This window comes from Coregonus clupeaformis, chromosome 9 (genome assembly GCF_020615455.1).
Source record: "Coregonus clupeaformis isolate EN_2021a chromosome 9, ASM2061545v1, whole genome shotgun sequence".
In the NCBI taxonomy this organism is placed as follows: Eukaryota; Metazoa; Chordata; class Actinopteri; order Salmoniformes; family Salmonidae; genus Coregonus; species Coregonus clupeaformis.
Window position 1 is genome coordinate 30,451,537 of NC_059200.1, and position 13,361 is coordinate 30,464,897.

Sequence of the window (13,361 nt, forward strand, 5' to 3'; positions counted from 1 at the left end):
GATAGAAATACCCCCCACGTGGTCTGCGGTTGTGAGGCCGGTTGGATGTATTGCCAAATTCTCTAAAATGACGTTGGAGGCAGCTTATGGTAGAGAAATTAACATTCAATTCTCTGGCAACAGCTCTGGTGGACATTCCTGCAGTCAGCATGCCAATTGCACGCTCCCTTAAAACTTGAGATCTGTGGCATTGGGTTGTGTGGCAGAAATGCACATTTTAAAGTGGTATTTTATTGTCCCCAGCACAAGGTGCACCTGTGTAATGACCATGCTGTTTAATCAGCTTCCTGATATGCCACACCTGTCAGGTGGATGGATTATCTTGGCAAAGGAGAAATGCTCACTAACAGGAATGTAAACAAATGTGTGCACAAAATCTGAGAGAAATAAGCTTTTTGTGTGTATGGAACATTTCTGTGATTTTTTATTTCAGCTCATGAAACATGGGACCAACACTACATGTTGTGTTTATATTTTTGTTCAGTGTATATATATTTGGGGAATGTATGTCCACGTTCTCTGTTATGATTGTGTTTTTATTTTTAGGGGGAAAAACTGATTTATTTCATAGAAAATGCCTTGACTGTGGATCCAAACAGTGCTCATTAAAGTCTAAAGCCAAAATAAGATAAAGTCTCAAAGTATTTGGAACTTTAAAAACGCACTGACAAAAAAAAAGAAGAGGTATAAAATGCTGCTGTCTGTTTAAATATTCCTGCTGTAATTCCTGGAGCATGCATTTAGCTATGAAAAAGACATAAAGCTTGTGGGTCTTTCATACAAAAGATCACATGGCAAAACTTCCCCAGACCTTGAATTATAGACCAGCATCATCTTGGATGTTACACCTGCAGAGAGCCAGAGGCTTAGAGGGCTCAATAAAGATTTGTCTGGGTAGCGGAGCAACACCATGTTTCTCTGCCTAGGTTCACAGACTCTTCACTGAGTTATATGCCTCTAAATACTTCTTCATCCATTTGTATTTTATTTTATGCATAGAGCTGTAAGCGGAGAATGCTTTCACTAGTCCTATGGATGGTATGGGTCTCATCCGTCTGCTTTCTACAAGGCAGGTAAGAAACATAATTGTCTTGCCTTTTGACGTAGTAAGTACTTATTATTGTTTTATTATAGCCTATGCCTGTGGTTGTTTGAGTAAAACTAGGAGGAGACTAAGAAAAATGAATATGTTGATTCAATGTGCATTTATAATGTGTAAACTGAAGAAATAGAGATCTGCTACTTTTGAAGTGAGAGAAGTTGTTGAACCATGGGGAATATACAATGTTTTCCCAATTATATGAAAATCACTAAGGCTAATTGCCTACAGAGAAATATAATCAGTTGCCTCCTTGAAAGGTTCATATGTTCTACAATATATTATGTTGTTTAAATGTGCCTAAAAATAATACATATATAATATATATTTAATTGATTTTGATTAGCATTTTGTAAAAATAATGACCAATAAATGTAGGATTTTTATTTGGACTTTATACTAAGAGGCGTATGACGTAGTTATCCCTCCAAATTTTGCAGACTTTTACCGCGTATTAAATATTTATCCATACAACAACTCTACATTTAGCTTAACAATTTGATACGATTCTGCTGTTAGTCTAATGCATTGGGACTAGACCGGAGAAGTCCTACACTTAACAAAGTAGGATAATATATGAAAGAAAACCGATGAGAGAGGGAGAGAGTAGCTCAGTTGGTAGAGCATAGCGCTTGCAACGCCAGGGTTGTGCGTTCGTTTCCCACGGGGGGCCAGTATGAAAAAAGAAAAGAAAAATGTATGCACTCACAAACTGTAAGTCGCTCTGGATAAGAGCGTCTGCTAAATGACTTAACTGTAAATGTGATTTGGAACGTTGGGAAAGAGATGATTTTGTCCAGGGATAAGATATACATAGTCTACATAAAGGAGAAAGCTACATGACCTGTGTTTTCTAAAATCAATATAAATGATCACACCCAGTCAAGTACCATATCTTAATTGTAATTATATGAATATTACAATTTTATTACAAAACATAGTCACTACTTAACTGCTTGTGGCTCATTACAAAGAAATAGTAATTACAAAGAGCATATATCATCCTAGCCATTCTTATTTCCGAATTATATTTTCAGAGAAATATGTTTTTGCAGAAAATCACTTGAGATGCACCTTCATGAATCAATTCCTCTCTCTCACATCCCTTTATTATGACCATCTGAAACAGTAGTTGCCCATCAGTTCCAGATAATACCTCTCCTGACATTCCTCTCACAGTTTCCTCCTCCTCCTCATCCCATCTGGCAGGCCTGGGACCTGTAAGGAGATGAAGCTACCTAGCAGGCTAGGGAAGGCCCCTTCCCCATCTGACTTTCTGGATAAACTCATGGGAAGGACATCTGGGTATGACGCCCGCATTAGACCCAACTTCAAAGGTATAATGCAATACACTGTAGAGTAGATTACACAATACAACAATACACATACAGTTATACACATTATGGTACAGTACAGTAAACCCTAAACAGGTGGGTGTAGTACAGTAGCTTTACAGAATAAATCTAAGATACAATATTATATAAATCTAAAAGATTTCCACTTTCACATTATAATTGTTATTTGTTGTGATACTTAAAGACAAAATTACTCAGAGCATTTGTTTTTGGTCATTTTGCGTGCATGTTAACCCACAGACCTAGGGCTCTATTAAATCCGCATCGCAGAAGTTCAGCTTTACAGCGTGATTGAAATTTAAAGGCAATATTCCCGCTTTAGCGGAGACTGCATTCACAGTAAACACTCCATATGTCGACTCGATCAGAAATTACCTTAAAATGTATGTCGCGGGATCAGATTAAATAGAGCCCCTAGTTCAGTCTGTTTCTTCACAGCCAGCAAAGCCAGCAGATTCCATCTGACATAGTTCCTCTTTATTTCTCAAGGGTCAAATCTCATCATATATATTTTATACTTGCTCCACATCACTGAAATATGCCAGTGAATGCCATGCAAAGTAACTCCCTGCTGATTGTCTATAAATATACTAATGTAACTTAAGTAGAATCAATAAATTATACCCTCTTAGGAAATGAGATTATGAAATATTTATGATGTCAGTAGTTGAGGGATGCAATATACTAATGAGAGCATATTGGAAATGACAACCATTTTATCCTGTCTGTTTGTGATAACTCAGTCTAATACAAGACAGCTTGCCACATTATAAACTGTGTAAACACATCCGCCGCTGTGCAGTCAATCATCTCTAAAATGAAAGGCCACCTCTTGCTCCCTACATCCCTACTCAAAACCTGCTCATCAAGCCTGCTTATGTTTTTCACCACCCTGATCAACAAGTCCCTGCTGACCGGAGAGGTACAGTACCATCAATCTTCAAAACAGCTGCAGTCACCCACTTACTGAAGAAACCCAACCGTGACCAGGACATCCTATCCAACTACACGTCCATCTCCAACCTCCCCTTCGAATCAAAAGTACTGGAGAAAGTGGTTGCAAACCAGCTTCAATCACATCTGTCATCTAATCAGTTGTAAAAGGTTTTCCAATCTGGCTTCCGGCCCTTGCACAGCACCGAAACAGCTCTGGTTAAAGTTACCAATGACCTGCTGATGGCTGCTGATTCTGGATCTCCTAGCATCCTCCTCCTCTTAGATCTCAGTGCTGTTTTTGACTCTGTACACCACATCATCCTCCTGTGGTGTCTCAGAGAACACACTGCTGTCTCTGGAACAGCTCTGAACTGGTTCTCCTCCTACCTCTCCAATAGGAAGCAATACATCGATCTGGACTTTCTAATAGTGGAGGAGTCCTCAGTCACATGCAGCGACCCACAGCGGTTAGTGCTGGGGCCTGTCCTGTCTTTAATTTACATGCTCCCTCTCGGCCAGATCCTAAGCTGCCTAGAGGACATCAGGGCATGGATGAAAGAGAACTTCCTCCAGTTGAACAGTAAAAAGACTGAGGCTATGCTTATTGGGACACCCAAGCAGGTCACCAGTGCTGGAAACATCTCCCCTACAATCAACGGCCAAGCCATCCACCTGTCCTCTGTCATCTCCAACCTAGGAGTCAAGTTTGAAGCTTCTTTGTCCTTCGATGCCCACATTAAACAAATATGTAAAACATAATTTTTCCATCTTAAAAACATTGCCTGGTCATACCATCACTCTCCCAGCCAGATGCATAGAAACTCATCCACGCCTTCATCTTCTCTCAGATTGACTACGGCAATGCGCTGTTTGGGGGCCTCCCAGCCAAATCCCTACAGAGGCTCCAACTAATCCAGAACAGTGCTGCCAGGGTCCTGACCAGGACCAAGAAGTCAGACCACATCACCCCGATCCTGGTCCAACTCCACTGACTACCGGTCAACTACAGGATCAACTTCAAAATGGTCATGCTTGTATTTAAAGCCCAGCGACCTCATCTCAATCAGCAAGCCACCTTGCACTCTCCGCTCCAGCCACTCCCTACTGCTTCAAGTCCCCAAGACACGTCTCCGAACTATGGGGGACCGACCCTTCTGGTCCCTTGCTCCTCGCCTATTGAATGTTCTCCCTGACCATCTGAGAGCCGCTCCATCACTCAGAACCTTTAAAGCGGCCTTAAAACCCACTTCTACAGACTGTCTTTTTCATAGTCCTAGTCCCAATCTAAAATGTATTTAGCACCCAGCCCACTATTGCTATTTTACCTGCCTTGATTCTAAATGTGTTGTTTTTATTGTATACAGTGGGGGAAAAAAGTATTTAGTCAGCCACCAATTGTGCAAGTTCTCCCACTTAAAAAGATGAGAGAGGCCTGTAATTTTCATCATAGGTGCACGTCAACTATGACAGACAAATTGAGGAAAAAAAATCCAGAAAATCACATTGTAGGATTTTTAATGAATTTATTTGCAAATTATGGTGGAAAATAAGTATTTGGTCACCTACAAACAAGCAAGATTTCTGGCTCTCACAGACCTGTAACTTCTTCTTTAAGAGGCTCCTCTGTCCTCCACTCGTTACCTGTATTAATGGCACCTGTTTGAACTTGTTATCAGTATAAAAGACACCTGTCCACAACCTCAAACAGTCACATTCCAAACTCCACTATGGCCAAGACCAAAGAGCTGTCAAAGGACACCAGAAACAAAATTATAGACCTGCACCAGGCTGGGAAGACTGAACCTGCAATAGGTAAGCAGCTTGGTTTGAAGAAATCAACTGTTGGAGCAATTATTAGGAAATGGAAGACATACAAGACCACTGATAATCTCCCTCGATCTGGGGCTCCACGCAAGATCTCACCCCGTGGGGTCAAAATGATCACAAGAACGGTGAGCAAAAATCCCAGAACCACACGGGGGGACCTAGTGAATGACCTGCAGAGAGCTGGGACCAAAGTAACAAAGCTTACCATCAGTAACACACTACGCCGCCAGGGAGTCAAATCCTGCAGTGCAAGACGTGTCCCCCTGCTTAAGCCAGTACATGTCCAGGCCCGTCTGAAGTTTGCTAGAGTGCATTTGGATGATCCAGAAGAGGATTGGGAGAATGTCATATGGTCAGATGAAACCAAAATAGAACTTTTTGGTAAAAACTCAACTCGTCGTGTTTGGAGGACAAAGAATGCTGAGTTGCATCCAAAGAACACCATACCTACTGTGAAGCATGGGGGTGGAAACTTCATGCTTTGGGGCTGTTTTTCTGCAAAGGGTCCAGGACGACTGATCCGTGTAAAGGAAAGAATGAATGGGGCCATGTATCGTGAGATTTTGAGTGAAAACCTCCTTCCATCAGCAAGGGTATTGAAGATGAAACGTGGCTGGGTCTTTCAGCATGACAATGATCCCAAACACACCGCCCGGGCAACGAAGGAGTGGCTTCGTAAGAAGCATTTCAAGGTCCTGGAGTGGCCTAGCCAGTCTCCAGATCTCAACCCCATAGAAAATCTTTGGAGGGGAGTTGAAAGTCTGTGTTGCCCAGCGACAGCCCCAAAACATCACTGCTCTAGAGGAGATCTGCATGGAGGAATGGGCCAAAATACCAGCAACAGTGTGTGAAAACCTTGTGAAGACTTACAGAAAACATTTGACCTGTGTCATTGCCAACAAAGGGTATATAACAAAGTATTGAGAAACTTTTGTTATTGACCAAATACTTATTTTCCACCATAATTTGCAAATAAATTCATTAAAAATCCTACAATGTGATTTTCTGGATTTTTTTTTCTCATTTTGTCTGTCATAGTTGACGTGTACCTATGATGAAAATTACAGGCCTCTCTCATCTTTTTAAGTGGGAGAACTTGCACAATTGGTGGCTGACTAAATACTTTTTTCCCCCACTGTATATACAGTATGAAAAAAAGTATCAGTAGAGCTTTGAGACAACTCTGTAATGAAAAGTGCTATACAAACGTATTAGTATTATTATTATTATTATACTGAACAAAAATATAAACGCAACATGCACCAATTTCAACAATTTTACGGAGTTACAGTTCATATAAGGAAATCAGTCAATTGAAATAAATTCATTAGGCCCTAATCTATGGATTTCACATGACTGGGCAGGGTCACAGCCATGGGTGGGCCTGGGAGGGCATAGACCCACTCACTGGGGAGCCAGGCCCAGCCAATCAGAATGAGTTTTCCCCACAAAAGGGCTTTATTACAGACAGTAATACTCCTCAGTTTCATCAGCTGTCCGGGTGGCTGGTCTCAGATTATCCTGCAGCTGAAGAAGCCAGATGTGGAGGGCTGGCGTGGTTACACGTGGTCTGCGGTTGTGAGGCCGGTTGGACGTACTGCCAAATTCTCTAAAACGACGTTGGAGGCGGCTTATGGTAGAGAAATGAACATTCAATTCTCTGGCAACAGCTCTGGTGGACATTCCTACAGTCAGCATGCCAATTGCACGCTCCCTTAAAACTTGAGATCTGTGGCATTGTGTTGTGTGACAAAACTGCACATTTTAGAGTGGCCTTTTATTGTCCCCAGCACAAGGTGCACCTGTGTAATGAGCATGCTGTTTAATCAGCTTCTTGATATGCCACACCTGTCATGTGGATGGATTATATTGGCAAAGGAGAAATGCTCACTAACAGGGATGTAAACAAATGTGTGCACAGAATTTGAGAGAAATAAGCTTTTTGTGCATATGGAAAATGTCTGGGATCTTTTATTTCAGCTCATAAAACATGGGACCAACACTTTACATGTTGCGTTTATATTTTTGTTCAGTATATACAGTAAGAGAGTTCTTATTCCATTGTGCGCTGGAAGACAATACTATCCCCTGTCATTAAATAGACCTGACAATGTTTTCAGATCCATTTATATTTGCCACAGATGCTCTGCCACATATCTTTTCCTTTAAATATTAATAAACATGGATGAATGATGGATGAACATGTACTGTATGAGTAATGCATTTTACTGTACATGCTAAGCAAATAAAGAATTGTCTGTATCAGAAAACAGCATAGTGAAACACATTGAAATTATGATACAGTATATATGAGTAGCTGCGTTTCTCATGGACTATTTTGCAGGTCCTCCTGTGAATGTCACCATCAACCTGTTCATCAACAGCTTTGGGTCCATCACAGAAACCACTATGGTGAGGGATTTTTATACTCATCCACCTTTCCTCCAAACAGGGTCTGTTCACTCCCTTTAATAGACTGTCTCTTTTATACTATAACTACCATAGGACTATCGGCTCAATGTGTTTCTACGGCAACAATGGAACGACCCACGACTAGCCTATAAGGAGTACCCTGATGACTCTCTGGACCTGGATCCTTCCATGTTGGACTCCATCTGGAAACCTGACCTTTTCTTTGCCAATGAAAAAGGGGCAAACTTTCACGAAGTCACCACAGACAACAAACTGCTGCGGATATTCCAAAATGGGAATGTCCTCTACAGTATCAGGTGACCAGTGTCTCTAAAACAGTAGTGTCTCCTCATAATTATATATAAGAGTACAATTGTATTATTTATAACGTGATCAGTAACAATAATTATCAACATTCAATTTGAAGCCACAGGTAATGTTAGTGTACAAAACTCCCCGTACCTGTCTTCTGTTCACCCTCTCACTACATGCTTCTGGTTCTGTGAGCCAGGTTAACGCTGATTCTGTCCTGCCCCATGGATCTGATGAACTTCCCTATGGACATTCAGACGTGCTCTATGCAGCTGGAAAGCTGTGAGTTTTATTTTCTCTATTTTTTATCCATTCTTTGCACTCGGCTAGTTTCACTCCCTGGTGCCTCTTTTTCCCCTTTCTCTACACTTGACTAGACAGGCTTTGATGTTGACAACTTTATAAATAAACTTGTCTCTCCCTCTGTAGTGGGCTAGATCATGAATAAAAGAAACCCATGTTCTCCCTTCTCCTCTGTGCTCTAGTTGGCTACACCATGAATGACCTGTGTTTCCAGTGGCTGGACATTGGCCCTGTGCAGGTGGCTGATGACCTGATGCTTCCTCAGTTTGTGTTGAAAGAGGAGAAAGACTTAGGCTACTGCACCAAGCACTACAACACAGGTAGATTCTGGACTCTCAATGGTATGTTATTGCCACAGTTTGCTTAATGACAATGTCTTCATCTCTAACCATCTGGCATCTGCTGGCAGGTAAATTTGCCTGCATCGAGGTAAAGTTCCACCTGGAGAGACAGATGGGTTACTACCTGATCCAGATGTACATCCCCAGCCTTCTCACCGTCATCCTCTCCTGGGTCTCCTTCTGGATCAACATGGACGCCGCCCCAGCTAGAGTGGGCCTTGGTATCACCACAGTGCTCACCATGACAACACAAAGCTCTGGGTCCAGGGCATCCTTGCCTAAGGTAAGAGAGGAAATGTTTTATATTTTGCTCAGGTGTTCTAGCTGGACAACCTACATACATTAAATCAAAATTGATTTCAAAAGATGCTTTAATTCAGAAAATGCCAGTTACCAGTTTTATACTTAATACCTAATCATTGCACGTTATTTCAGTGGTGGAAAACATCATGCTGTTTATCTGCATGTTGAAGTTCTAACCCTTATTAATTTTTTTGTGGGTTGTGTAGGTGTCTTATGTGAAGGCCATTGATATCTGGATGGCTGTGTGTCTTCTTTTTGTGTTCGCTGCACTGCTGGAGTATGCAGCAGTAAACTTTGTCTCACGACAGCACAAAGAGTTCTTCAGACTGAGGAAAAATATCAAAGAACAACAGCGGCAGAGAACTGTGAGTCCAAGCCCCTGTGCAGCCCACCCCTCAGGCTGCTGTCACCTGCTATTCCCTCTATGCCCCGTTATGCAGCAGTTATACAGTTCAGCTGGCTGTCGTATCTCATGCTGGGAGATCCACAGACCTGTTCTAAATTCAAGTCATTTTCTTCCTTCTTCTGGGTATAATTGCTCTACTCAACAGCTTGGCTTGCCGTTTCACTTTGGATCTCAAAATAATAAGTAACCCAAAAGAAAGTGATCAAAAAAATTATAAAAAATGATCTGGAATTAACTGAATTGTGGTAGTAGTTTGTCTGTAGCTCCACAGTTAGCCTTCCACTATATTATGAAACATCCCAATACTTTTCCCTGACACCTGCATCTAGATCAGTTTCAGGGACCGGGTAGCCTACTTTCTTTTTACCTAAGTCTCATCTTATTTTTAGATCTTTACACATTCAGTTGGTATTTCTCAGACTCTGTTTACATAATAATGTACTTGAATGTCTACAGTAATGTGTCACTGCATGTTGTTTAGATTGAATCACAGTATTCCCGTATGCCTGCTAAACCTCCATGTTGCTCTGGCTCTATCAGCAGGGAAGTGGTGATAGCAGCAAAGTGAAAGGTAACAGCGTGCCAGGCAACAACGCCTGCCAGGGGACCTTGTCTGGCCCTCAGCAGTGCAGTGTCTGTGCCAGGGTAAAAACTCCTACTCTTCTCACGCTGACTGGAGTCTAGTTTAATGGGGGGTATTCCACTGTTTGTTCACTTAGAAAAACAAAATGGTAGATCTCACTGAGTGATAAGGTGTTGTCATCGCTATCTGTTGTGTAATCTCTCTCATGTGAAATGTATTCATCACAAAATCCAAGTCCTTTTTGACTTTGCCACACTTGAATAATCATAATACTGTATGTGGCAAGTAATGTGGAGAAAATGTTGCAGGTTATGAGGGTGACAGACATTTTACCCTTTTCCTTTTGTTCTTTCCTAGGAGCAGGAGCTGGCAGAGCAGAGCCAGGCCTATTTTCTCCATAGTTATGGAGTAGCAGAAGATGCACCACCAGAGATGGATGCCCCAATCTTTCAGGCCTTACCTCCTGGGTTTCCACTGTATGACATCCGCAGGCGGTTTGTAGATCGGGCAAAAAGGATTGACACTATATCCAGGGCTGTGTTCCCGCTGAGTTTCCTCTGCTTCAATGTTTTCTATTGGCTTACCTACAAAGTGCTGCGGAATGAAGCCATCCGAGCTACTCTGTGACAAACCAACATCTGAGGACTGAATTATATCACTAGAAACCAGTACGGAGTTGAATCTAGTCTTCAACAGAACACTTTGAGACAACGTTAGAAATCCATCAGCTGTGCCAATGGAAAAATAACTGACTGCATGTCCAGTTCCATTTATTGTTTATGAAAGTAAGCAAACCTGATGTCTCTTCCAAGTGTCATCCTTAACCATTTGTTTTTTGTACAATTCCAATGGAATGCACTAATGGTATATAGGCCTTCTTGCACTACGGATACTTTTAATGTCACCCCCATGGAGAGCACAAGCCCAGATATTGAAACAGGACTGCATGGAAAATGTTGGACATATTGTAAAATATATATTTTTTGTACTCTTGTGGATTGCCACATCATAAACCCCTACAAATATATTGATTTCAACCTAATATGGTACACTTTATGTAATAGTACATTATTGGTACATGAATAAACAGAAGTGAATGCTGGACATTTTGAATTGTCTAGTTAGGTAATGTCCTTCATTATCGTACTGTGTCAAGTATTGGCTTTGTCATCCTCAATGAATGCACCTTGGACTTGTTTAAAATGGTCAAATAAACAAATCAAAAAGCCAGATGAATGATTAGTGTGAAAATGACTGCTGTTGTAACGGTCTCAGTGATGCTCTTAAACTTGTGTCCATTCTTTAATTATAAGTCAGTGAAAGAAAACATACATAAGAGGGGAATGGAAGTTCAGGATACAGCATACATCAGGTTTCCCCAACTGGCAGCCCGGTTTTATTCAGCCACCCATGTTTTCTGAGCTAAAAAAACATTTGTTGTGTGTTTTTCAGAAAATCAGCTCAAACTGAATTTAATTAGGAAAATCTGTTCCCAAGTATAATAAAGAGACGTGATGGTATACAAATGTAAGCAAGGTTTGAAATAAAGTTTTAGTCAAATATATCTGTTTGGGATTCTTGCGGTCAATTTGCATCTGTAATTATGTTCCGGCCCCCCAACCATCCTCTCAATAAAAAAATTGGCCCGTGGCTGAATCTAGTTGATGATCACTGGTGTACATCTTCAGGAGTATTAAATGCACAGCTATTCCATTAGAAACACTGAATAATACATGGCAATTATCTAGTTTGTTTTCCCGAGAAGTATTTAACAACTATAACCTACATTCTGCCCCCAAGGAAGACAATTATGTAGCACTTTTGCTTTACACAATTGAAAGTCAATTAGGTGGAAGGTATCATCCAAACTTCATTACAGATACAGTACATTTAATGTGTAACTGCATGTGTCAGACAACTCAAGATCACTTGTCTAACTGGTTCCAATGTTTCAACGTATACTAGAGGTTTATCAAGTGAGAACAGTAAATACAGTACAAGTTCAGGTACAGTTACAATACATATTTTATTGATAAGTGACCCAAGAAAAGAGAAACAGCTTAAAACTGGATGACCTGGCCCTGAAAGAGTAAGAAAAAGGATAGAGATGTCAAAAAATATAACATTTCACAGATTGCTGCAAATAGATTAAAATCACTATATAAGAAGCTCAATTGTCTTAGTGTCAATCTCATTAACTCCACCCTCTGCTTAGTGCCTACCTTTTGCAATTAGGCTACTATACACAAAGTTTGCTGGCTCTCAAAACTGAAGAGAACCAGTATTATTACCTTTCTCTTCTTGTCTCCTCCCAGTTCAAAGTGTTTGCATCGCTTGATGGGCACCATTCTCTTTTGCCGACAGTTGGGCTCCACACACTCCAGCCTCAACACAATCTTCTTTGTAGTTTTAGCCTGCAGGACAAATCACAAGGATTCAAGCATGTAACATAAAAATATGGAAATGATTTATGTGCTGACTAGTAGGGTAGACATGGTAACAAACAGAAAAGTGCATATGTAAATATTTTCCCCATTATGATTCTTGCATACCTTCTTCCTGAAAATAGGCTTGGTCTGGCCACCATAACCAGATTGCTTTCTGTCGTATCTCCTTTTGCCTGAAATACATTGTTACCGGATTAATGCATGCCGAGGTAGACACCACACATAAATACATCTGAATGTTCAAGTAGCCAGGGAATGGGAAGTAATGACACATGGCAGCTCTGCTTCTAGCTCCTACGTTTTACAAGCATTTCGCAATAACATCTACTAAATATGTGTATGTGACCAATAACATTTGATTTTAACGTTAAACTCCGTAGCAAACTTACCCTGTGCATACAGAGAATCCTTGCCCTTCTTGTACTGGGTAACTTTGTGAGTTTGATGTTTCTTACATTTCTTGCAGTAAGTCCTGCGGGTCTTCGGTACGTTTACCTAGATACAAGATAAACACTAGTAAATGACTGTACCAAATATATTATAGTTAAGGCTTCCTCTCTACTGAAGCCTGTGTCACATTGCTTGATAGCACTTTCAGTAACGTTAGTTAGCGATCTTGCGAAGTATACATTAGAAGTGTTCGCTTAGCTAACGTCAACTACGTGGCTGGCTAGCAAACACCTCTGCGAATACGTTAGTTAGGGCCACAAGCAACTGGCTCGTATGTATATGCATTAGCAAATACACATCTTTGAAATAGTTGTGAATTAGAAATTAGCAATGCGTGGAGAGAAAAAACATACCATGACTGCACACTCCTGACGCAGGAGCTCAAAGAAAGAAAAATATCATGAGACCGCATGTAGATGACGTATACCGGTAGTAAACCGGAAATTGTGGGTCGGCTGGAGAGCGTTTTCGCTAAACCTAACTCCAACAATTTTCCTAACCTTAACCTCAGTCTCCTAACCCGCTACGATAATTATCCTAACCTGCTGTGTAAATTCTCCTAACCTGCTACGAAAAAGTTACTTCTG

General features: G+C 40.9%; 2 protein-coding genes across 2 annotated transcripts; one reads left to right on the forward strand and one right to left on the reverse strand.

The window, feature by feature from the left end:
• The first annotated feature begins 2,313 nt into the window (after window positions 1-2,313).
• Window positions 2,314-11,113, forward strand: glra4b (glycine receptor, alpha 4b). Its single transcript, XM_041885950.2, has 9 exons — window positions 2,314-2,436; window positions 7,562-7,629; window positions 7,723-7,946; window positions 8,141-8,223; window positions 8,427-8,564; window positions 8,654-8,868; window positions 9,095-9,253; window positions 9,835-9,939; window positions 10,235-11,113. The coding sequence occupies exons 1-9, from the start codon at window positions 2,328-2,330 to the stop codon at window positions 10,502-10,504; spliced, it is 1,371 nt and encodes a 456-aa protein (XP_041741884.2). The 5' UTR covers window positions 2,314-2,327; the 3' UTR covers window positions 10,505-11,113.
• A 771-nt stretch (window positions 11,114-11,884) lies between these two features.
• rpl36a (ribosomal protein L36A) lies at window positions 11,885-13,235 on the reverse strand. Its single transcript, XM_041885951.1, has 5 exons — window positions 13,128-13,235; window positions 12,714-12,819; window positions 12,430-12,497; window positions 12,169-12,291; window positions 11,885-11,958 (listed from the first exon to the last, which is right to left on the reverse strand). The coding sequence occupies exons 1-5, from the start codon at window positions 13,128-13,130 to the stop codon at window positions 11,938-11,940; spliced, it is 321 nt and encodes a 106-aa protein (XP_041741885.1). The 5' UTR covers window positions 13,131-13,235; the 3' UTR covers window positions 11,885-11,937.
• Window positions 13,236-13,361: the final 126 nt, after the last annotated feature.